This window comes from Fringilla coelebs (assembly GCF_963513975.1).
Source record: "Fringilla coelebs genome assembly, chromosome: 1".
NCBI lineage: Eukaryota > Metazoa > Chordata > Aves > Passeriformes > Fringillidae > Fringilla > Fringilla coelebs.
The window spans coordinates 9,003,494-9,026,088 of NC_140028.1; the positions used below are offsets into that span (position 1 = coordinate 9,003,494).

General features: G+C 42.1%; 1 protein-coding gene across 2 annotated transcripts in view; it reads left to right on the forward strand.

Moving 5' to 3' along the window:
- Positions 1-22,595, forward strand: part of KCNQ3 (potassium voltage-gated channel subfamily Q member 3) — a gene marked incomplete at both ends in the record, with an annotated part of 185,187 nt that overhangs the window by 132,858 nt on the left and 29,734 nt on the right. For both annotated transcript variants that reach the window (XM_084213432.1, XM_084213433.1), the window contains 2 exons: positions 20,508-20,598; positions 22,305-22,431. In XM_084213432.1, coding sequence (XP_084069558.1) covers positions 20,508-20,598; positions 22,305-22,431 — 218 coding nt within the window. The remainder of the gene's footprint in view (positions 1-20,507; positions 20,599-22,304; positions 22,432-22,595) is intronic.

Here is a 22,595-nt window from a genome sequence, read left to right on the forward strand (position 1 = left end):
GGCTACCACCTTGCAAAATTCATCCTTCCTCACTGTGTTGCAGCTGTGGCTGTGGACTGGAGCTCATGGGGACTTGGGGACACGAGTGGCCCCAGACTGTCATGGGGAAGAGGAGGGGGAGCAAGGCACAGAACTCAGGCAGGCAGAAACTGATCTCATTCCTTCAGCAAGGTCACAGCAGCCACTGTGATGAAGTTGTTTTGCCTCTTGTTCATAGAGCCCAGATCACTCAGTGGGGCTCAGAAAGGTCAATCTCAGAATACAATGGCACCCAAGGGTGGCTGTCTGTGATGAGGTCCTACAAAACCAAAAGTAACTCAGCTTTTGTTGTGATGAAATTCCCTGTGATATTGTTGCCAGTGTCACCCTTTACATACTCACAGCCTGGGAGTCTGCAGTGCTGGAGAAAAGAGCTTTGCCCAAGGAGATCCTTCTGCTTCGTCTGACATGCCATGTCACATGTCCCAGGGATGATTTTTTCTTCATTTCTTGGGAGGATAAGTGCTCCTGGAAGTGGGAAAGGAGCTCTGGTCATCAAAATGGGCTGTGTTGGTGAACACCATTTGGGCCAGGTGACATTTGGGGAAGGAGCAGAGGGGGCCAGGGGATTTTTCTCTGTGCATACACTTCCTCCTTGTGCTGTGAGCCTGTGGCTGCTTTATGGCAGGGTTTCATTTGTGATTAATGAGCTATTATCAGCATGGTTAGAAAATCCACCATGGCTGTCACCAAATAACATTCATCTCCTGCTCAATTCCTGCCTTTGGCTGTCAGACTTTGGCTGAAATCAGACACCAAGGTGGAAACATGGGGAAGCAATGGATGGCTTCAGTTTGGTGGCATAAAGAGACCAGTTGCTCTGTGAAAGCCCACCAGTGTGTGTTTGGTATTGATAGCATTGGTGCAAGGTAATTAATATTCCAAGATTGTAAACCTGCTCCAGATTCAATAATATGTCCTGCAAAGGAAATTACCAGGACATTGTTTCTTAATAACAGTGAACAAGCATTTATTTTCTAAATGGATTTTTAGTACTAGCCTCACAGTTCAGCACTGTCCCAACAAGCCTCCCTTAATCAAAGTTTCATTAGTACAAGGGTCCTTGAAATTTCCAGAAAATATTGGACCTGTAACCTTTGTGAATTTGTACTTCCTGAGGCCTCCTTCAGCCAAACTCTGGATTTGTGCTGCCTGCCATGGATACCTGTGTAACTCAGGGGAAAGCAGCTCTAGGTGTGGTCTGACATCACCCCGGAGAATTGTGAAGATTGAGCTGTTATTTTACTGGGTTACTGTTACCGCAGCTCAAATAGAAACTTGGTAATAGAAATGTTATCTCCCCCCTTTTGGATCCTGCCTCTGTGGAGTGTTTCAGAATTATGGAATGAGAAGACCCCTGCCAGACTGCACTGAGAGGCTGTACACAAAGTTACCCCTCAGCTGTCTGTCTGCTAGAATAAATTACTGAGGCACAATGCCTTAAGAATGCCGGCAGTCTGACATCAGACTGATACCAGAAGGCACAAAACCAGAAAATCATAATTTTAAGAAATGTTATTAGAGTCAAGCACCTTCTTTGAATTATTTTATATTCAATTGTGTGGACAATATCTCATACTCATAAGATAGAAAAGTGTAACTGTAAATCTTCTGGCCTGTATTTGTGACAATTTCAGTTCCTGCTTGAGGTCTCTTCCTTGTCATCAGCAAGCAAACATCAGGCAGGTGAAGTAACCTGCTGTCAGCCTGTGGAAAGCAGCAGGGCATGCAGCACAGAGAGTTTAGGCATGTCTTCATCAGCAGTAGGGTTTAAATGTCTGGAATGTGGATATGTTGAATTAATGCAGCTGTTTCATTTTGACACCAGCCCCTATAGAAGCCAGGGGCTCACTCTGAATGTAGAACTATCTGCTGGCTGTACCCCACTCTTCTGTCCTGTTCCTCCTTCCTTCCATCATTACCTGCAAGACAGTAGAGATCTTACTCAGCTTGAAAGTTCTCACCACAAATATTTGCATTAAAGAGGATTGCAGAGACAGCATAACATTGAGCTTGCATAAGGATGCCTTCCACTTTCTGGCTTTAAATAGTTTTCAGGTCCCCTTAGCAACTGGGTTTTGCAACAAAGTGCTTTTCAGGAGTGCTAATCATCAGATGTTGGTGTCCATGCTGGAGAGTTAACACTGATGCTCTCTCCATGCTGCAGCTGTTATTCAGAGATTTGATCACATTATATGATTAGATCAAATGATCCTCTCTTTAACATTTCCTTGAGGGTGAAGGGAAGGTTTTACTTAAGAAATAATTTTGTTGTTTATTTTCCCCTTAGCTTTGAAAACAGACACAATTTCAAATCAGCACTGATACCGATGGAAAACTTTGCTCCTTTAGTTTGGGGTGGGATGCCATCCCCCAAACCTATGAAATTATCCCCATTGTTTATTGAATCACCACATTTTAAATTAACATAAAGCTTCATCCACTTATAAGCAGCTCTTTTCAGCAGGTAATGCCCTCCTTCCTTTTTACTTTATGGTAAAACCTCCACTGTGTTGCCAGACAATTTGATCCAGAGCTTGATTTTGCAAAAAATAACCTGAAATCTCTTATTTTTCTAACACTTCTCTCTCTCCACTTTAAGGTTATATATTCTTTCTAGTCTTTAACTGTCAGTTTCCTCCTAGAACAACAAGTGCTGATTGTTTTTAGAGAATTAGTTAATGGAGGCAGGGAGGAGAGCCTACAATGCTATTTCATATTCTCCTGCAAAGGGGCAATGAAGCATCTCAGGTTTTTAACCTTGACTTTGAAATGGTTTTGTAATTATGCCTTCTTAAGACAGTAGATTTTAAAGTCTGCTCATCACTGGCTGAGTGGGAGAAGGAATCTTGTCATTCATGATGGCTGATAACTCGCTTGCCAGATCAAAATTAAGAATAACCTTTCACCAGCAGCTCTAGCACTGACATCATCCTTTCTGACTTCTCAGTGGGTACCAATGAGATTACAGCCAGATTGCACATGACAAACCAAAAATATCCCCAGCAGTCTGTTAAAATTTAACTCCCCCAAAAGATTACATCCTCACAAGCTCTGCAGCTTGGTGTAGTTCAGCTGATCAATGGGAGCTGAATCATATGCTTTATTATTTCAAAGTTTTCAGAAATCTCAATCAGAAAAGAATTTGTGCTGCAAACAGGGAATGATGCATCATGGTGCAACTTCCAGCACAGATTGCACAGTAAATTCTTTGCAGGATTAAAGCCCCAGGCCTTCAGAACTCACACTGTAAAATTCAAAATAATTCTTCTAATAAAATCTTAGCTAAATCCTGTCTGCTTCCCTTCCCTGAGCTTTTAATTGCTCTAGTAGGTTTCTCCTGTTCAGTTGGAAAACACATAAAACTACAGCATTAGCCAAAGGCACCTCAATTTATTGCCTATTCTAAGTCATTACAATGAAAAGGGTTTTTTTACAGTTGTAATATCCCTCTTTAAGACTTCCCCCAGTCACCAGAGATGTAGGTACTCAGAATTGGTGGAGTAAAAATTCCTGAGCTGACAGCAGATAGACTGAAAAAATAAAAAGAGAAAACTTCAAAGAAGAATAGACAGCAACTTTGAACGTCTTGAGTTCAGTGCACAGCGATAGTAGGTTTGGGGTCATCTTCCACATAAAGGGAAATTACCAGTGCTTAGGTCATTGAAGTGTGGAGATTTTCACCTGAAAGAGTTTGGCCTTGGGCTTTGCTCTCTGTCACCATTTCTCTGTGCTTACTGTCTTTCATCATTGCCCTGTTCTTTTCTTCCCTTCTTGGGCTCATGCTTTGCACTCTGGTATTTTCACTATTAAAGTCACCAAGAGTTTTGCCAGTAATTTCTAAAAGCATAAGAACAAGCTCTTAATTTTGTTTCATACTCTTGTTTCTTTCTAGGCTTCATTCCCCAAAGCACAGGTGTTCATTCTGCCTCTCTTTTGCCTTTTTTTTTTTTTTTTTGTGAAAGAGTATAAACATTTCAAAAAAAATCAATTAATAATTTGATTTGTCAGATTTTTCCAAAGCATTCTGGGAAATTCTCTTTAGGATAGGGATGAGGATCAAGGTAGTTTAGATTTCATCTCTCCTTGAAATAGCAAACCAATGTCTGTAGGATGTTTAGTTGCCAGAAAATAAATTCAGAATACACACGCACATGCTCACTCCCACATACAAACTTTGCTGAAAGTAATTTGGTATTCATGTTTAAAAAGAATTAAATAATTTCTGGTTGCTCTCATCTAAGCCCTGTGAACAATGTATGCAGTCAAAGCTGCTAAATTAAACCCTCCTGACTCCATAACGCTGCTACATGGAGCAGATGTGTTCCGGAGTGCTACCCACTGCCTCCATATCTCCTGAATAGCTGCACATAAATGCAGAACACTCATGTAGCTCTGTCTATAAATATAGCAGCCAGAACACACTCCAGAGATGTTGTGAGGGCTCCAAAGTTAAGTTTGGTTTGAGGTTTTGAGCTCAAATCAGAGCTAAAACTGATGTTATAATGATTGAATACACTTTCCAGATTTAACATCTTCACAACCCTATTTAATTTCCTGTAATATTTTTAGCTCACATGAAAAGATGTTCTCCCTATTCATCAAAAATTATTTTAAACCTGACAGGAGGAAAATGAAGTTACTGATGTCTGCTTCCTTTATTTAGTACTTTTCACTTACATCCTGTGCTCTCACATCAGTTTTTTACGTCGGTTACAGGAACTGGGGAGAAGAGCTGGTCAGTAAAGTTGTAGGAAGATAAAATAAGGAGACAGATGTGCACCTTGGATCTGAAGTTATACTGAGTAAGTTTGGTGATGATACAAAATTGGAAGGAGCTGTTGACTCCCTTGAGGGCAGAGAGACCTCAACAAATCAGAGACATGGGCAATCATCAACCAAATGAAGTTTAGCAAGGGCAGATTTTGGATTCTGCACGTGGGACAAGGCACCCCTGGCTGTGTGGGGAATGAGAGGCTGGAGAGCAGAGCTCTGGGAAGGGACCTTGGGGTCCTGGTTGACAGAAAGTTGAACTTGAGCCAGCAGTGCCTGGCAACCAGGAGAGACATCCCTGTTCTTGGGGACATCAGGCACAGCAAGGCCAGCCGGGCAAGGGACGGGATTGTCCTGCTCTGCTCTGCACTGGGGCAGCCTCACCTCGAGTCCTTTGTACTGTTTTGGTCACCACAATAAAAAATAAAACCACATTAAACTATTAGAGAGTGTCCAGATGAGACCATGAGGTGGTGAAGAGTTTTGAGATGAAGCCAAAAAGATGTAGCTGTGGTCACTTGGATTGTTCAGCCTGGAGAAGAGGAGACTGAGGGAAGACTCCATTGCAGTTACTGCTTCCTCAAGAGAGGAAAAGGAGGGGCAGACAGTGACCACTTCTCTCTGGTGACCAGGGACAGGACTTGAGGGAATGGCCTGAAGCTGTGTCAGGGGAGGTTTAGGCTGCATAACAGGGAAGGATTCTTCACCCAAGGGTGGTTGGGCACTGGAACAGGCTCCTGAGAGAAGTGGTCACAGCACCAAGCCTGACAGAGATCAAGAAGCACTTGGACAATTCTCTGAGGCATAATTCTTGTGGTGCCCTGGGCAAGGCCAGGATCTGGATTTGATGATGTTGATGGATCCCTTCCAGCTCAGCATATTCTATGATTTTTGATCTTTCTGGTTTATTTCAATGGTCTTCCACTGCATGTGCAAGAGTTACAGTCTGCATCTCTTACCCTTCGTGGTCAGGCTCCAGGATATGAACATGGGGTCCTCTGATTCATTGCAAAGGCTACAAGGACCAACAGCTTCAGTCACATGCAGTTACAGAAAATTAAGTATTTTCTGCCGATGATATCAGAGACCATCTACTTATGCACTGCATCCACCACAACAATGACAGTTAGCTCTACAATGAGCCTGAAACATTGAAAAAGCAAAAAGGCCTGTATTGAAGGCAAATTATTTCCTGCTACAATAAAATAACTCCCAGATTAGCCTAAGAAATAGACTATGACATGTTCTAGGCAAAGAAAAGAAAATATCCAGGCCTAAGCCAATGCTCGATGCCAGAGTGAAATGAACAGATATCCCTCCCTGATGCCAAATCTGGCACTTGAGTTAAGTCAGACTGTGGAAGTAAGATGTAAGAGGTGTGTCATCCTGTGCATCAAAGACTTCCTGGATTTTATTGCACTTCTGCTCAAGCTGTCATTACTTTCTTTAAATGGTGGCCTTTATATATGTACCGCTTCTAAGAAACAAAAAAGCAAATATGGAAGAGGTTTCAGTGGGATGTAGAAATACCTGAGCCTTCTTTAACCAGGCTACAATGATAATGGGAGCAGATTAACTGTGGAAACACAGGATTTTCTGCCCTCGTACTCATTAATTACTTCTTAGTATGAAAAATTAACCCATTCCACTTCAGCTACATTTGTCTTAATGCCCTTGACAGACTCGTTAATTCTGACACTCACTTACTAAAACACTGCATAATTTAGAGGTACTAACAAGCATGTGTAATAGTGTGGCTTGCTATTTTACCAGGTCTGGTTCTCCAGCTTTAAGGTAAGGTTTTAAGGGTGTGTGTACACAAACTTCTTCTCAGGGACCACAGTAAATTTATTTTTTACTCACTGGGATTGAAATCCCATTGCAGAGTAACCAGAGGGATGTCAATGTAAATGTGACAGCTTAGTGAAGACTGGGCAATAGATTCACATGGCCTGAACTCCCCTTAAACCCAGTATTGCCAAGGTGATGAGATTCAGCCCAAAGGCTGAGGGTGGGGTGGAGTTATCTGAATCTTTCCAGTTTAATATTTCAAGTTTTCTCAGTTCCCATTGGGCACTATAGCAGTGACAGAGAAGAACTTGTCATCTTGCAGGTGGAGGGGATGAAGGGGAGAGGAGAACCTGAGGGCAGGCAGAAGCTTACAAACCACATAATTGCATGCTGACTCTAAAAGAGGAGCTGGTAGCTCCCAAAAGCATAGTGGTATATTACATGTATACCTGTGAAATAAATGTGGATTTTTATGTGTGAATCCTAGAAAATTAATCTATACTTTATTTGTTCCCAGCTGAATGGAGGTAATTATGGAAATTCATGCATGCAAAAAAATGTCTGATCTGATGCACTGCTACCTTATCAATTAGGAGCATTGTGTGACTCCAATCTAGCTAACTTGCTGTACCATAAAAGCAAGTGGAGAGGAGCCAATAACCCCTGAATTCAATCTGGTTTTAGCTGTTATTTCTTGTTTCTCCTTTTATCATCTAACTCATGAAGTTTGGATCTGTGGGCCATCAACTGACTGATTAGGATTGCTGCTCAATTAGCCGATGAAGTCATTGCTGGATCTAATGGTTGCAATTTAAAACCTGCTTTTGAGCAGATAATGGAAAGGTTAATGCTGTAATAAAGGATGAAGAAACAGACATGTGCCATTTATTCCCTGCTCTGTAAATTATGGCACTAATAAAAAACCTGTTCTGGAAATAAATAAACTGATTAAAAGAAATGAATAAATAAATAAAACAGAAAAACCAGAACTACTTCCAGGAGGTGAGAAAACATTTCTATATGACTACATCCTCCAACATATAGAACTTCCACATGTTAAATAATTACAGAAAGACTAAAACTGATGTGAGTTTAAGCAGTGGAGCAAGGTTGAAAGATGCAACACAATGCACAAAATAACAACTGCAATATTAATTTCTACTGGGCAGGCTCAAGGGAGAAGCTGCTCCTGTGTTTGTGCACAGTGTGACATTTCTTGCATAAAGACAGTGACTCAAAATTCCTGGCAAAACAATATTTGTGTTTGAAATGTTTCCCACACTTTTGTATTCTTCTGTCCTGTGAAGGAAAGAACATAATGATCCTTGCTGGAAGAAGGAGCACAAGTACCCTCAAGAGTCTGGAGGGTGAAATATTTCTTAGCCTGCCCCATGACTCCAGTAATGGTGTGTGCAGACCTTAATTACGTGCTTTCTATTGTGGGAATGTTGAATCCCTTGTGCTAGATGAGCAGCATCCACAGCCACATTTCATCTGTCTAGTGTACACCTAAAGCAGGCACCTTGAGATGTATCTACTAACTTTACAAGCAAGCTGAGTACAACGATGTGCTTTTTTTTAAAATGCTACAGTGACCAAAATAGTGTCAGTAATTTAATGTGAAGCATTCACCATGAACCTCTTTTGAATTTTGTTCTTGTGAGTAATTAGCTTTATCATTAGACTTACCACAGCATCCCCAGAATTCAAATGACTTGAAAACTTGTAGTTATCAGGCTACTGGCATTGCAGTACTAGGGTTGTTTTTTTTTTTCTTAGCTAGAACTCTCCTTCACAGGAGAAGCTAAGCTTTCTTTCTTTGGAAATTCTTACTTTTATAGTTGTCTTGTCTGTGGAAAAACAATAGAAGTCATCTACACTTGACTGTAAAAATGGTATGGGGAGGTATTTGTAAGAGCAACTCATTATCAATTTTGGCTCCCCAGAACTGCCTGGGACTGGCTCCTTAATTTCCTGTTTGGAAAGAATATGGATTACTTTGAATATAGACCAGAATCCTGAAGCTTTTTGGGACTACTGATGCTGATAAGCAATAGAACAATCAATGTACAATCAGTCATGAGCCTCTTGATCAAGATTACTCAGAAAACACCCCTGAAACAGTTACAGACTATGAGATTAAAAAAGTCAGTGTTGACAACAACTTCAAACCACTTCATAGCAAATAGAAATGTGTAGCCAGTGCTGTAGATAGCCAAGGCCATGATCCCTGTTTAATCACAGAACTGGTGTACTGGTGTACTGTCTGAGTCAATAGGTCTTTCACCCAGGAAGGAGCTACAGCCTTGTGCTCACCTACTAATGCTCTCTGTAGCCACATGGCAAGTGTAACTCCCTGTCCCTGGACATGTCCTGGTGGGACATAAAGGGAGAAAAACCTGACTTTTCACACCTTTTAGACACCTGTGTCAACCATCATGGTTGTCTGGGAGGTCAATAAAAACCTAGGCCTGAAATTTGTCTCTCTGCAACAGTCTTAATTTTACAGAAAAAGGGAAAAGCTCTATGTGTCTGATGCAAAACTTCCCCATCACCCCAGTATTCAGAACTGGCCCTGCAAGCTGGGGCCTCTGCCAGTTGCCAAGCAGAGCACCAGTATTGTTAATTTCTGCTCCAGACTTTCTGCTTTTATTTACCTTCAAGGCATGATTTGGGTATTCAATTCAGGCACCCAAATATCTGTGTGTGTACAGATGATTTAAGTGTCTGCTGTCCCACCAATGTAGCTGGTGCTGCCTGTGGAGCTCAGAAGGCTGTCCAGCTCACTGAGTGAGCTTTACTGGCTCTCTGGCTGGTCAAATCAGTCATGCTGTACCTGAAAATGGATTTAACACTCCACTCTTACTGATTCATTATTATGCTGAAATTCCAGTCACTCTCTGCACTGATACCACAGCAAAGAATGTGGCAAAGCTTGAATTAAGAATAGGAATTCCTGTTCCCATGGATGTCAAGAATTGGAAATTTATGTCAAGACTGAGTCTCACTGTGCCCAGTATTCCTCTGTTACAGAGAACTTTCCTTCTGTAAAACCAGCTGTTCCACCCAGGAGACACACAAAGATTCCTGGGTTTTGAGGACATGAACATGGTAGTCCTAACAGAGTTTCTTAGCACAGGTTTAATTGTTTTGCTAGATTGTATTCTTCATGCAGGACTTCTCATTACTGCATTTTTTTTCTATTTTTCTAAATGTACTTTACATATGCTGAAATTTCTGCCATTTTCAACTTATTCAACTCACTAGATTTCTTTCTTCAAATAAAAACACAAATCTCTCCTTCCACATGCCAGTTTTCCCTGAGGTTTTGATAAAATTGTCATTGTTTGAATCTGTCAGGTTAAACAGGGACAATGCAATCTGAGACATTAACAAGTCGGTTGAGCAAAAGGGCCATCATACATTGTGTTGAGAAGCATTGTTGCAGATGCTGGTGAAACATTTCAGGAATAAAAATCGGACAGGTCTGGAAAAGACTGATAACCTCCTCCAAAGGCTTCAACTTCAGGCATCAAATGAAATGTTACATGCTTACAGAAGATCCTTCTGAATTTTCAATGCTGCTTAATTGTTTATGGTAATGCAAACCAGCAGAAATACTTTAAAACATCATCAGATTTACATAGGTACAAATCCTGTGTGCTAATGCCACCATTCCATTGTGTCAGTCAGAGTCCTGATGGTACAATGACCTCCAAAGAGCTTATCCGAAGTTCACCTCCAGGGAGGCTGTGATTCATTTGCCATGCTAACACAACTGATCATTTGCTAATGAATGTGAACTGGAGATGGGAAAGGAGCACAAATAACTTATCTGCACCTCACACTTCAGCTGTTGCTGTGTTGTCCTCCACGCTTCATCAGCACCATGGGTCTGCAGCTGCAGACCCTTCAATGCTCTTTCCTAAGGAGATGCAGATATTACAGAAATTTCACGTAACACAGCCTCTGTAAGCACCTTTGCTGAAACATTTAAAAGTTATTGACGTATTCTCATCAGTTTAAAGGCAAGATGTTGAAAAAAAAACTATTATAAAGGGATTTGCCTTTAAACAACTGATCATTCTCCTCACATTTCTATCCAGACCACATATCTTGTCATGTGTTAAACCATCAAGGCAGCAGCTGACATTTTAGGGTCAAAAGCCACTTTTTGTCCGTTTTATCTTCCCAATAAATAGATATTAAAAAAATTTCCCAGTGTTCTTATAGAAGTATGAGAGAAGAGAAGCCCTCAAATATACTTTGAAAGGCAGGTATTCAAAGACAGAAGACCTGTGGCAGTGGTTTGATTGGTGTGAGGCTGAGTTACAGGGAGTGGTTTCATTTCTGCACTGAGAGAAAGGGCCTGGCATCAAGCATCTTGCTGGGGAAGGTGTGATTGGGAGACCATGCTCAGGTCTTTTTCATCCACGTGACACTCTGCTCAGGGCCAGGACTCTGACATGCTCTTGGGTGGTATAATGAAGCCATCTCCTTCAAAAACACAAAAATTCTGGGGCTTGTGTCACGTGCACCAGGTGCACTGGGAGAGTCCATAGAGGGCTGGAAGTATCCAACAGAACCTAGGGGAGGAACATCTGTTTCCCCATGGAGGAGCAGCATGAGAATGGAGTTACGTCATGGTGTCCATCACTACTGGAGAGAAGCCCATCCCTTGGGATCAGACTGAGATAAGGCTCCTACACTTGCTTAAAAATGCTTAATTTGCTCAAAAATTGCTATTTTATCTGAGATAACCTAGAGCTTCTGAGACATTCCCTGTTCTGTTCTGTTCTGTTATGTTCTGTTCTAGGGAGAGACTTAAGAATATTCTGCATTCAGTTGCCTTCCCCTGGCTTCCAGCTAATGCCATTTTCTGGGGTATTATTCTGGAAATGAGCCAGAGCTGTGAATCCTTGTCATCTGATCATGAGTGCCAAACCACAACCTGCTATGGAGCACAAAGGAAAGGTGAAGAGTCTGGTGCAAGAAAAGGTTTATAGGAACAGCATAAAATCAAACTAGATTAAAAATCTGCTTTAATTTCCAATGAAATTTGGTCTATTAACACAGTATTTTGTCTGTGTCAACTTATGTATTCCAAGAAAAGGCATTCCTCAATACCACCACTGCTCTTTTTATCCACAGCTCCTGTGACATGAAGTTTAGCCCTTGCATCTTTCAGCACAGATCCTTTCTTCTCTTCTTCTCTCCCTGTAGATTGAGGGCAGCTCATCCTCTTTGCATTCTGCACAGTAAGAAATCCTTCCCTGACTGATTGATGTGAGTTTGTTTTGCAGCACCACTGGATCTGTGAATGGGTCGTAGTCTACAGACCAGATTGTTAAGAAAAGCTGATGTGCAGTGTTGTCAAATGATCAAAGTTGCAGTAATGACTCTGAACTCTTCACTTATAGAAAAAAATTCAGAAAATCTTCCTGGATTTAAAAAACCCAACTGGATGGTTCAAAGTGAAGATCTGAGACCTTTGTCTGATTTTCTCCAGGTCAGGCAGTGACTAAACACTGTGGGGAAAAGATCTTCCATTTTAGCCACAAGGCTTCATGATTTTAGCTGAAAAAGCCCTGACTGAAGTGCCCTGTGTCACAAGAACAACTGTGACCACCTCAGGTGCAAAATGATAGAGCTCACTGTGGAGTGAATGTCAGAAAATCCAGAGATCCTGCCTAATCTGAGAGAACTGAGCCATATGTCTGACTCCACAGGATCTGCATTATCAGGACACTTCATTGCCCATAATGGAAAATCCAGAGCTGTCACCTGGACCTGGAGTGCACTGGCAGAGTTGTTGTGGGGTGCAGGTCATGTGCAGCCATGCACCTCTTCCATACACAGCTGCAAATCTTTGTCCAGGCTAAAAAGTCTATTGGGCACCATGCAGCTTTTCTTCTGAATGTCCCACTCCAAGTGAGAGCTGAGATCCTTGCAGAAAGTGCTCATGTTCTCATGGAAGGGTGACTGTGTCGTGGGTTGGAGAAGGCACAGGCAAAGGAGATACAGTCCCAGCTGAAATATTTTTTTTCAATTGGCAGTCCCATGTGGCTGAAGGGCTACATTGGGTTGGAATCATTGGCATTTTTGAAAATATGGGGTTTTCAATGTATGGTAAAAAACAGAAAAAACCCAACTATCAATGCAACCAAATGGGTTGAAGTCTTACATGAAGGGGAGAGATTCTCTTTTCAGTTCACTGTAAGAATCTGTCTGACCACCAAATTATTACTATCAATTTCCTGCCTAGTAACTCTGTATTGGAGACTACAGAGGCTTTTTCTGGACACTGCTGCTTTCTTATTAGAAATTGACTTTCAGCTGTGCCAGCTTTGGAGGACCTAATGTATTTGATGTGTGTGCCTGTAAGAAAAGGCAGTTTGGTCAGGTTGAAGAAAGGGTGGATGGGTTCTTTGACTTGTTTTTTCTGTTTGTTCTCTCTGTCTGCTACAGTCTTCTGATCTTTATTGATTTCAAATGGGAAAGTAGAAAATATCACAACATTGGGTTCAATCAAGGCAGAAGTCACAACTGTGTGTTTAGAAGTTACTTTCATTTGCATTTTTTTGAGATTTCTAAAACTTTATTCAGAGGGTATAATTCATTCTTCTCCTTTCTAAAGAAACAAGGAAGGGTTTGTGGGGGAGATCAGTATATGTCCCTGTGAGACATCCTAAATCTTGTGTACCCCTGAGATTTTGTCGTGGTTGGAAGTAGATTCCTAGATCTTTTGTCCCTCTGGATAGAGCACTCTTGGGTGACATTTGAAAAGGTACTTTCCTAGAAACTTTTCTCCAGATGTTGAAGCATGTTTTTCTCCATGTTTAAGATGTTATGATGTTGATATGGATGATTGCTAGTCTCACCTTAGGCTCTTTCTATCATCCAAATTCACTTCTTTACAGAGTTTGCTGTAGTCTGGGCACTTAACTACTCAGTCACAGGTTGGCTTTTAAAGGTCCAGCACTTTTATTTTGCAAAATTTAGCAGAAACCAATGTAGGAATCTTAAGGTTTACCTTCAAATGGCTCCACACCAATTTTTTAATATCTTTTGGAGAATGCCCTGTCAGAACTCATTTGATTTGTGGTTTTTGCAGCTGGGGCTGCTGGGTGATGTGGTTTGGCTCCATGCTCTCCCTGCTCTGCTGCACTGAAGGCTCACTGTGTTCCTAGTCTGTATGTCTCAACTCAATTAGCAGCTTGCTGCCAGCCAGAGATAAGCCCCTGGATAGGCATTCTGGGCATGGCAGATAAAAGCTCCAAACAATAGTTCAGTCTGATATCCTTCACTTGATATAAAAATAGAATTTAAAACACTAATGAAGCAATTCAGGACATTTAGTTGCAAGTCAGAAGCTTTTGCATCCTTATTTAAGCTGCAGGGGATAGGAGACATGCAACCCCTTGGTGGCTAATGCTGTCACTGCCTCTCCTTTGCTCCTGCCATCTGTCCCCCACTCAGTCACCCATGTGAGAAGATGCCTTGGTTTCTCCCAGTAACTTACATGTGCCAGGAATTTTGGACCACTTTTTTCACTTTCCCCAGGAGGGAAATAGGATCTTGGTATGTGACTCTTGTCTTCTAAGCTGAGAAAAAACAGGCAGGGAAATGTAGTGCTCTGGGCTCTTTTGCAGTCTCATACCAGCAGACCTGGGGAATGTGTCAGGCCATTCTTCTGACAGAAAATGCAGATTGATGGTATCTGTGCTATCTGACACTGCTGACCCAAATTGTACCAACGTGCCAGACCCTGGGAAAGATGGCAGTGGTGGTCAACAGGCCTCAGAAGAAAAAGGTTTTTAGGACTGGGCCTGAAAAAAAGCAAGACAAGGGAGCTTTAACCTGGTTTGGCTAGTACATGGAGGAGTGGAAAGAGGAACCATCTGATATAAAAGCTGTTCTTTTGTACCCTAGGTGCCCTGTTGTGAAGCACAGCTTTCCCTCCCAGGTCTTGATTTAAAATCTTTCCAGACTCATGAAAACAGCAGTAGAGCCCACTCAGAGCATTCCTGCCAAAGAGAGTTCAAGGCCATCAAAAACCCAGCATGAGTAAGGGTTTGGGCTTTTCTGTTTCAGCTTCCTGCTGTGCCAGGGACAATACCTGTCACTTCTGTCACCAATGGACAAGTGTCATTCTGGCTACTACCTCAGCCCCTGCCAGGTCAGCTTGCATGCTAGTTAGACTAGGGCTCTCTTGGGGATCTTTCCTTACTTCCTAGGGTTTCCCTCAGCAGCATGTGAAGGAATTTTTTCTGCCTCTGCTATCACAGCAGAGCAAGAGTGCAATACACCTTACTGAGCATGGCATTGCTGCCCTGTCCTTGCTGTACAATGGCACAGGGACAGGGATTTCTGCATGGAGCTGTGGTGTGCGCTCAGGGAAATCTGCAGATGCAAGGAAAGAGGAACCTCAGAGCATCCCTTCTGCAGGACTTGTTGCTTTTTCTCTTCACTTCCAGGACTTCCACTTAGTTTCTCAGCACTTTTCCAGGCATCCCCAGCCCTTTTGTAGCCTCAGAAAATGTCTGGATTTTTTCTGTCACCCTTATCTCAGTACTGATCTCTGGCCTATTGCTTGGAAGTTCAGAGATTCAAGAATCTAAATATTAAACAGTGAGTATTCCAGAGTCTGTGAAAATCAGGCATGCATTCCCTTCTCTCTGAAGAGCTGTTCTCAAATATTTGGTAATGTAATTTTTTTTTAGTGTTAAAAACCCTGACTCCAGTTTCTCATTAGCAACCATAAAGCGATCAGTGCAAGATACTGCAGATGTTCTGTGAAAAATGGAGTTCTGAAGAAGAGAAAAAGATGGTGGGTAGGAATATAGAGCAACTGAAAGAAATGTGAGAAAAGATGCATTTTTAATCCTTATGGGTAAAAGCCAATAGCTGAAGAAAATAAGGTTTTTCCAATATGAAATTTGGGAAACTGTGTGGGAATCATGGTTTAGAACCATATTGCTTTGGATACCCTAAACCAAAAATTTAGCAGAACACTGTCAGATTTTCCTTACATATCACAGTCTTAGAGAATTCCATTAGCATTTACCAGGTGGCAGAGCATAATGAAACCAATGCACAAGATTTAAGGGAAGAAAATAAAATACCAAATGAAGCAAAGCCGAAAAATCTAAGATTCATAAGAACATTTGGAAACAGAAAAGTCCCCAGTGTCTTGCAAGTAGTGGTATTGAAGATGAGAGAGCAAAAAGAAATCTGTGCACTGTTGGACTGGGGTGATTTCTTACTAGTAACTGTTCAGTTAGAGGCTAGAGGCTTTCTTACCCAAAGCCTGGGTTAGAATTTTGTAACCAGGATCCCTGACCACATGTAGATGTGATGCCTAAATTTACAGCAAGGGATTTCAGACAAACCAGAAATGCTGTGGCTGGCTGGCTAATTTCAGTAGCAAAAATACATAAACATTATGAAGAGGTGGTGTTTATAATTATATCCAAATCAAGGGTAAACATAAGGGGTGGCATTCAGCTGATTTACACAGCAAACGTCTCCACAGGAGATCATCACCAGTCTGTCCTTACAGTTAAAGAGAAGAAATATCCTCTCCAGGCACTCCTGACCAGCTTGAGCCATTTGCTTTAACTCAACCTGAGCTGTACACTGGAAACACACATTCCTCTCTATTAACTAAACCTTACTGGGGCTTAACATTTTGTCCCACAGCACAAAAATTTGTCAAAATGATACCAAATGCAAATGTAGCTTGGCCTGCCTAAGGCAGACTTACTGCCCAAAAGAACTTCATAGGAAAACTGTTTTGGAATAGATTACAGGCAAATTCCTACAGGATCTGCTTCTACAGTTTTGAAGGAAGGGATGGTGAATAGAAATGTGATGAGCAGATGTATATATAAAACACATAAAGGTTCTCAGCTAGATCTGTGTTCTTTTGGTTTCAAATGAAAACAGATATAGAAGAAAAACTCAAAGAATGGGAAATAGCAAAATAAGTAAAAATTTACCAAACAAAACAGTCTGTGATGTTCATACAAGAAACATTAGATTCATTGTCATGCATAGTTGTAAATTACTTCTTCTTTTCTGGGAAAGAATTTCTTTTGAATACTCTTTTTAACACAACAAAATAGTGCAGTTAGAAAATATGAGTATTAAATATGTAATTTCTAAAACTAAGAAAATATATTGACCTGAATAATATGTGATTTGTGACAGTAACAAGCAAACACTGCCATTTAGTGGTCTGGAAGTTATGTATACAATAAACTAATCAGGTCTTTAAGGCATAATGCTGCAAATAGGAACCATGTAATACCTGTAAAAAATTATGTAAAATAATGGCAAGGATGATTCTAAAAAGCTGGAGAGCACATTCAGATCCTCATTTAGCATATGTGAGATACATTCTTGAAGTCTGGACTGCCACCTGCTGAAACACAGTTTAATAGGAAGCTTTAACTTAATAGGACTGAGTTTTCATTTTAAACCTTGATTTTTCACCCTATTTCTTTCTTCCAACCCTTAGTGCTCTATATCCCATGAATTGTTATAACTGCAAGTAAATTTCAGATTTTCTCCTTCTGTCCCTTGATTCCCCAGTTCAGTGTCAGTCTTCCTCCTGCTCATCCTCTGTGATTTCAGTAGTTTCTTACCCTGTGATTTTCCTGTTACAATTTTTGAGCCAGACTCAACCACTCAGCCTACACTGCTGCCTCTACAAAATGAAGTTTGGCATGGCAGACTCAGGCATTGTCCTGTTGCCAGCTGTCTTTATGTCTGCGTGGCCACCATACAGGCAGAGGTGTGCCCAAATTACGGGCAGCAGCAGCGAGGGGAAGATGAACCTTCTTGTCATTGCTGGGCAAGGGGGACTGATGCAAGAAGGGTGGAATCTGAGTGACATCTTCCATAGAAAGAGGATACAGGTAGACTTGCAGGCTTCAAAACCATCAAGATCCAGACCAGAAGAGGCTGGGCTGCACAGCATCAATGCAGATTAAAACTGATGGCGTGCTTTGAGCTGCAGTGATAATTATTGCAGAGGCTGAGGAGGACTGCTGAGATGTGAGCTGATTAACTTGTGGGTGTTTGCAGTTGGTGTTTACCCTTCAGATGTGGTGCAGCAGGAGGAAAGCAGACCCTTCCAAGATGGGTTATGGGCACTAACACAGGCTTTTCATCCCTTCATACCCCGAGTCCTGCAGGAAGGAGCCCAGGGTGAGGCTCTGAGGGCTCCGTGGGTTTGGGAACTGCAGCTCCCACTCGGCAATGACACCTCTGAGGGGCTCTCATGCCCTTCCTGCCATGGGGGGTTCAGGCCACCATCCCTTCTCAGATTTCCCCCAAGATTATTCACAACAACTTGTGATCTTCAGTGTGACTCTCTCACCCTACTTTTAGTGGGTGTTTTGTCCTGCATGACCTCTTGTCCTCACGGGTGGGCTCTCAGGTGGAGCTGGGACTTGCAGCGTGCTCAGTGCCACGCGGAGGGATTGAGCAGGCAGCACCCCCAACAGCACTGAACAGCTGTCCCTTGGTGTCAACATCTGGGATTTTTATTGACCAAAATCTTTCATCACTGTAAGACCCCTTTCCTTGTACCAAATACGTGGCTGCGACCACCTGAGCATCTTTGAACTGTTTTGAGCCTGTTCCTACAGGAGGGAGCTGCAACCCCTCGCTCTGTGGAGCACCGGTACCCTCTAGTGGTAAAACCGCAGGCATTTTTAGGCAAAAAAAGATGATTTCACTACTAACTTATCTTCTGTCTTCCTTTTGGACAAAAATCTGTACATCATCTTTAATTGACAGTGGTGTTTTTTTAAATGACATCTTAATTTCATGCCTTGAGTTTAAGTACCTATGATGTAATGCGATGATGTAATTTCCTTGGACTGCTCTCAGTGTGCTTCACCTTTCATTAAATCATCAAAATGATTCTTGTGAGCTGATGGGTGACTGAATTTTTGCATAGTATAAAGAAGTGTCTGTAATGGAAAGTACCAAGCAGCAGCTGCTCAAGGCTTTAAATGGGGTGTTGGTGATGGTACCACCCTAAAGGCTCTAGTGTGGCAGACCACAGGTGGCTTATAGTTAAACAGAGACATCATGTTGTCTTTGCTTAGTTTTCACCTGTTTGCTCCTGGAGGTTCTGGAGAGCTGGATCATGGGTCTTGGGAAGCCAGGGAGCCACTGGCTTTATAACTGCATGGAGGGGACAAGAAGATATGGTGTGACAAAGCTCAAGGGCATGGCCAGAGCACCACAACATTGCTAAGTGAACTGCCAAATGTCTTGAGAAGCAGTAGTGTGGTTGTAGGTAGATGGCAAAGGACACATTTTGATCTGTTTCCTACCAACTACATAACCCATGCTCTAGAGCAGGGCTGGCGAGTGGGAAAAGGTGAAACTTGCCAAAGAAATCCAAAATTATTTAGCACTAGCAAACACATTTACTTCTGTTCTAACCTTGCTCAAAATGGCTGATCTGAAATTTTCCTGGCATAAGAACAGTGAATTTAACAGAAGCCACAGCAAAATAATCCTTCAGGGTTTGCTATGAAGTGTTTAACTGTTGTCTTTTCCTTGCATGTAGGGTGCTAGTGGACTCTGCTTGGAGGAAATTCCCCCCAAAAACCATCAGGAGCTATCTGGAGCTCACCTCTGTCCTTTCACTCCAGCTGCAAATGATTTGCACATTCTTAGACTACCCCTCTTTAGCCCTAGGTTTTCTCAGACATGAAGGAAATGAAAACCCAAGGTTTTCCTGTTGGTGAGCTGAACTGAGTCCCTTGTCACTGCCTCCTCTGCACGCTCTGTCTCTGCTCATTTCACCCAGTGAAACAAAGTGGAGTTTTTCTCAGCAAGAGATGAAATCACACTACAGGAACCAGATTGAAATTCAAAGCAGGTAGTACACATAAACACAGCTTGATTCTTCACAAGCTTTTTTCCCTGGGTGATTTCAGTACCTAATGCCTATCATTTCTTTGATGCACCCTAGCTATGAAAGCAGGGGATCCAGAGCTTTTACAAAGACATCCTTCTAATTTATTCATTAAACTAAAAATATTTCCATAGCCACCTGCCCCTCTGTTCCTGTGGATCAAGTTTTGGAAAATGCCCATGATCTGGGTACATGAAGTACCAGAATATGAGCTTGCCCCTTTGCTTCATAGTAATCACTTCTGTAAAAGATTTTGAATAGCTTGAACCTGGGAATAATTTTGCAAAACAGATCAATTAGACTGAATTGGATTTGCCAGCAGTGGGAGTTAAATTTTTAGTCAAATCTCTGTGTTCTGGAGCCTCATAGACAGAAAATAACACAGTGGCAATGATTTATCACACACTTTGTTTACTGGAGACCAGAAATTTATCCTCTCTTGTTACTCTTTCAAACCTTTTTGTCTTTTCATCTGCATAGAAATGAGTACAAAAAGAGAAGAAAAAAGAAAAAGAAATGCAATGCAGTTTTCAAGGGAGGGTTTGTCCCAGTGCTGCCTTGTAGTGAAGCATTTACTGTTTCCCAGGGAGACCCATTGTCAGTAACTGCAGTGCCATTCTGGGCAGTACACAGCTTGGAACAGACCTCCTGAGCAACACAATCCTCTGCATATCACACAGCCCCTTCCCAAAATGCAATATCACCCATCTCATTCCTGAAGAATGTGGGTTGATTAAAGCATGTCTGTCCCAGGAACTTTCTGACTCTGGATCTTGCCATGACTGCCACTTCCCACTGCTCCAACCTGGTTGAAAGCTTTTGATCTTCATCAGAACTGCCCCCATTCTCACCAACAGGCAGCAGCCGTCCCATGGAGGTCTCTACTCATGATTTTATGGGCAATATCTCCAGTGCAAACACAGAGAGGGTTAAAAATGCTGTGCTTTTTATTTCATTTCAGGTTTCTGATTGTCTTGGGGTGTTTGATCTTAGCTGTCCTGACAACTTTCAAGGAGTATGAAACGGTTTCTGGAGACTGGCTCCTCTTGCTGGTGAGTAAACTGTGGCTGCTGCATCACCCTGCAAAGGTCCTGGAACTGAAATCAGCCCCATCAGCAAGGGTGGAAACTTGCTCCCAGCTGTGCATGCAGTGAGGATTCTGCTCCTGCTCCTGGAGCAGTGACTGTGCACTTACATATTGCAGAGTTCCCAGTCCATTGTCAACATCAACTGAGTAAAAAGCAAGTGAGATTCCTGAGCAAAAAGAAAATGAGAGGAAAGACCCTAGCCTGAGGCTTTTAAATAATGGCATTTCAGCATTTGTCCACAGTCCTTCCATCAGATTATCAGGAAATTTCCTATTGACCATGCCAGACCTAAGCACACTTGAAAACTATTTTTTGGAGGAATCTTTCAACAGTTTTGATTCATTCTATAGTATTCTGTAAATCCTAGTATTTCTTTCAAGGGAGGTCATCAGAGTTGGAGTCATGCTTGTGTCCAATAGCAGCATAGCTGAAATTGCTGCAGGCAGTGCCTTTGAGAGAAAATGTATTCACAGCAAATACATTCCAGATTGCTCATTCTATAAATGCTGAAGTTCATGCTCAAGACGGTATTTCAGCAAGGCCTCCCATTTAGCAGAAGAATTAAAAAGTAGAAAAAACCCTCACTAAATATAAAATTGCAAATTCAACATTTTATGAAAATGACCCTCAAAATAAATTTCCTTTGCTCCCAGAGCTATCATAAAATACAGGGCACAATGTCTCGCTTAACCTGGCCTTGTTTAAAGTATCCCTAGAGAAACTGCACACCAAAATTAGTTCCAGGATCTCAGTTTCCATTTCCCCTTGTACCTCCAGAGACATATAGATTCGAGCAAGAGCTAAATGCCAAAAGGAATGAGAGGTGAATTCCCCTTGCATGTTCTTTCTCAAAAAGTGCCTGTATGAAATACCTTCATCCCTCAGGGAATGGGAAACTCGCTTTTGGTCTCTGTTACACTGCTTTTCACATTTGAAAAAGCCTGAGTTTATCCTTCCTTCTCCTGTGCTTGTTTTTAGGTGTCTCTCAGCAGCTTTCAGAAGCTGTGGGCAATGAGCATGAGGAAAAGTCCCCTTTTCCCTCTTGCCAGCAATTCACAGAGAGGAAAAGTAACCACGTGCCCCAGGCTGCCCTTGGCACCCCACCCTGCTAAGCCCCTCAGAGAAGCTCTTTGCTCCCCATTCCCTCCCCATGCTTAGAAAGGTTCTGGAGCAAGGTGGAAAATCCCTTCTTTCATCCACCAGAAATTTAAGGGAACAATATATGCCTTTAATTTGTCTTGTATATTTAAACTTATGGCCATATGAGTGTCCTGTGTCCTGCTCTGTCTGGACAGATACGGCTGCATGACCCTGGGGGTGGGTACAGAGTGCCTGGGGACTCTGCAGTCACCCCTTCCTACATTTGCTCATTTTGTGTGGAGCAGGAGGTCTTTTTGTGAAGTAATTGTCCTTCCATTAAGGCAGGGTAAGCACTTCACTTTTAACCAACAGCAGGGGCAAGTCCTTCCTACATAGTACTTGGCAGGCTGGAAAACTCTGTCCCCACTTTGCCTTGCCCTGTCATCAGTCTTGATTCTCCTCCACTTTTTTCCTCTCTCTTGCACATATCCTAACACTTGCACCTCTTCTGTTTCCTTCAGCTGTATCCTTATGTCCAGAACAACTGCAAAACTTGTGGGGCTAACAATGTTGTTTGTGTCTTGATACAGGAAACTTTTGCCATTTTCATCTTTGGAGCAGAGTTTGCCTTAAGAATCTGGGCTGCTGGCTGTTGCTGTCGCTACAAAGGATGGAGGGGGAGACTCAAATTTGCCAGGAAGCCTTTGTGCATGCTGGGTAGGCACATACTCTCTACTACTGTTTGCCTCATTAATGTCCCTTTTCCTTTTAAACCAGTTTGGGGGATGTCAAAAAACTGGTGGTTGGCAGTGCAAAGAGCACTGAAATCAGATCTGCCCTTTATGCCAGGACCTGTGTCCTGCTTGAAGTAATTATTTGAA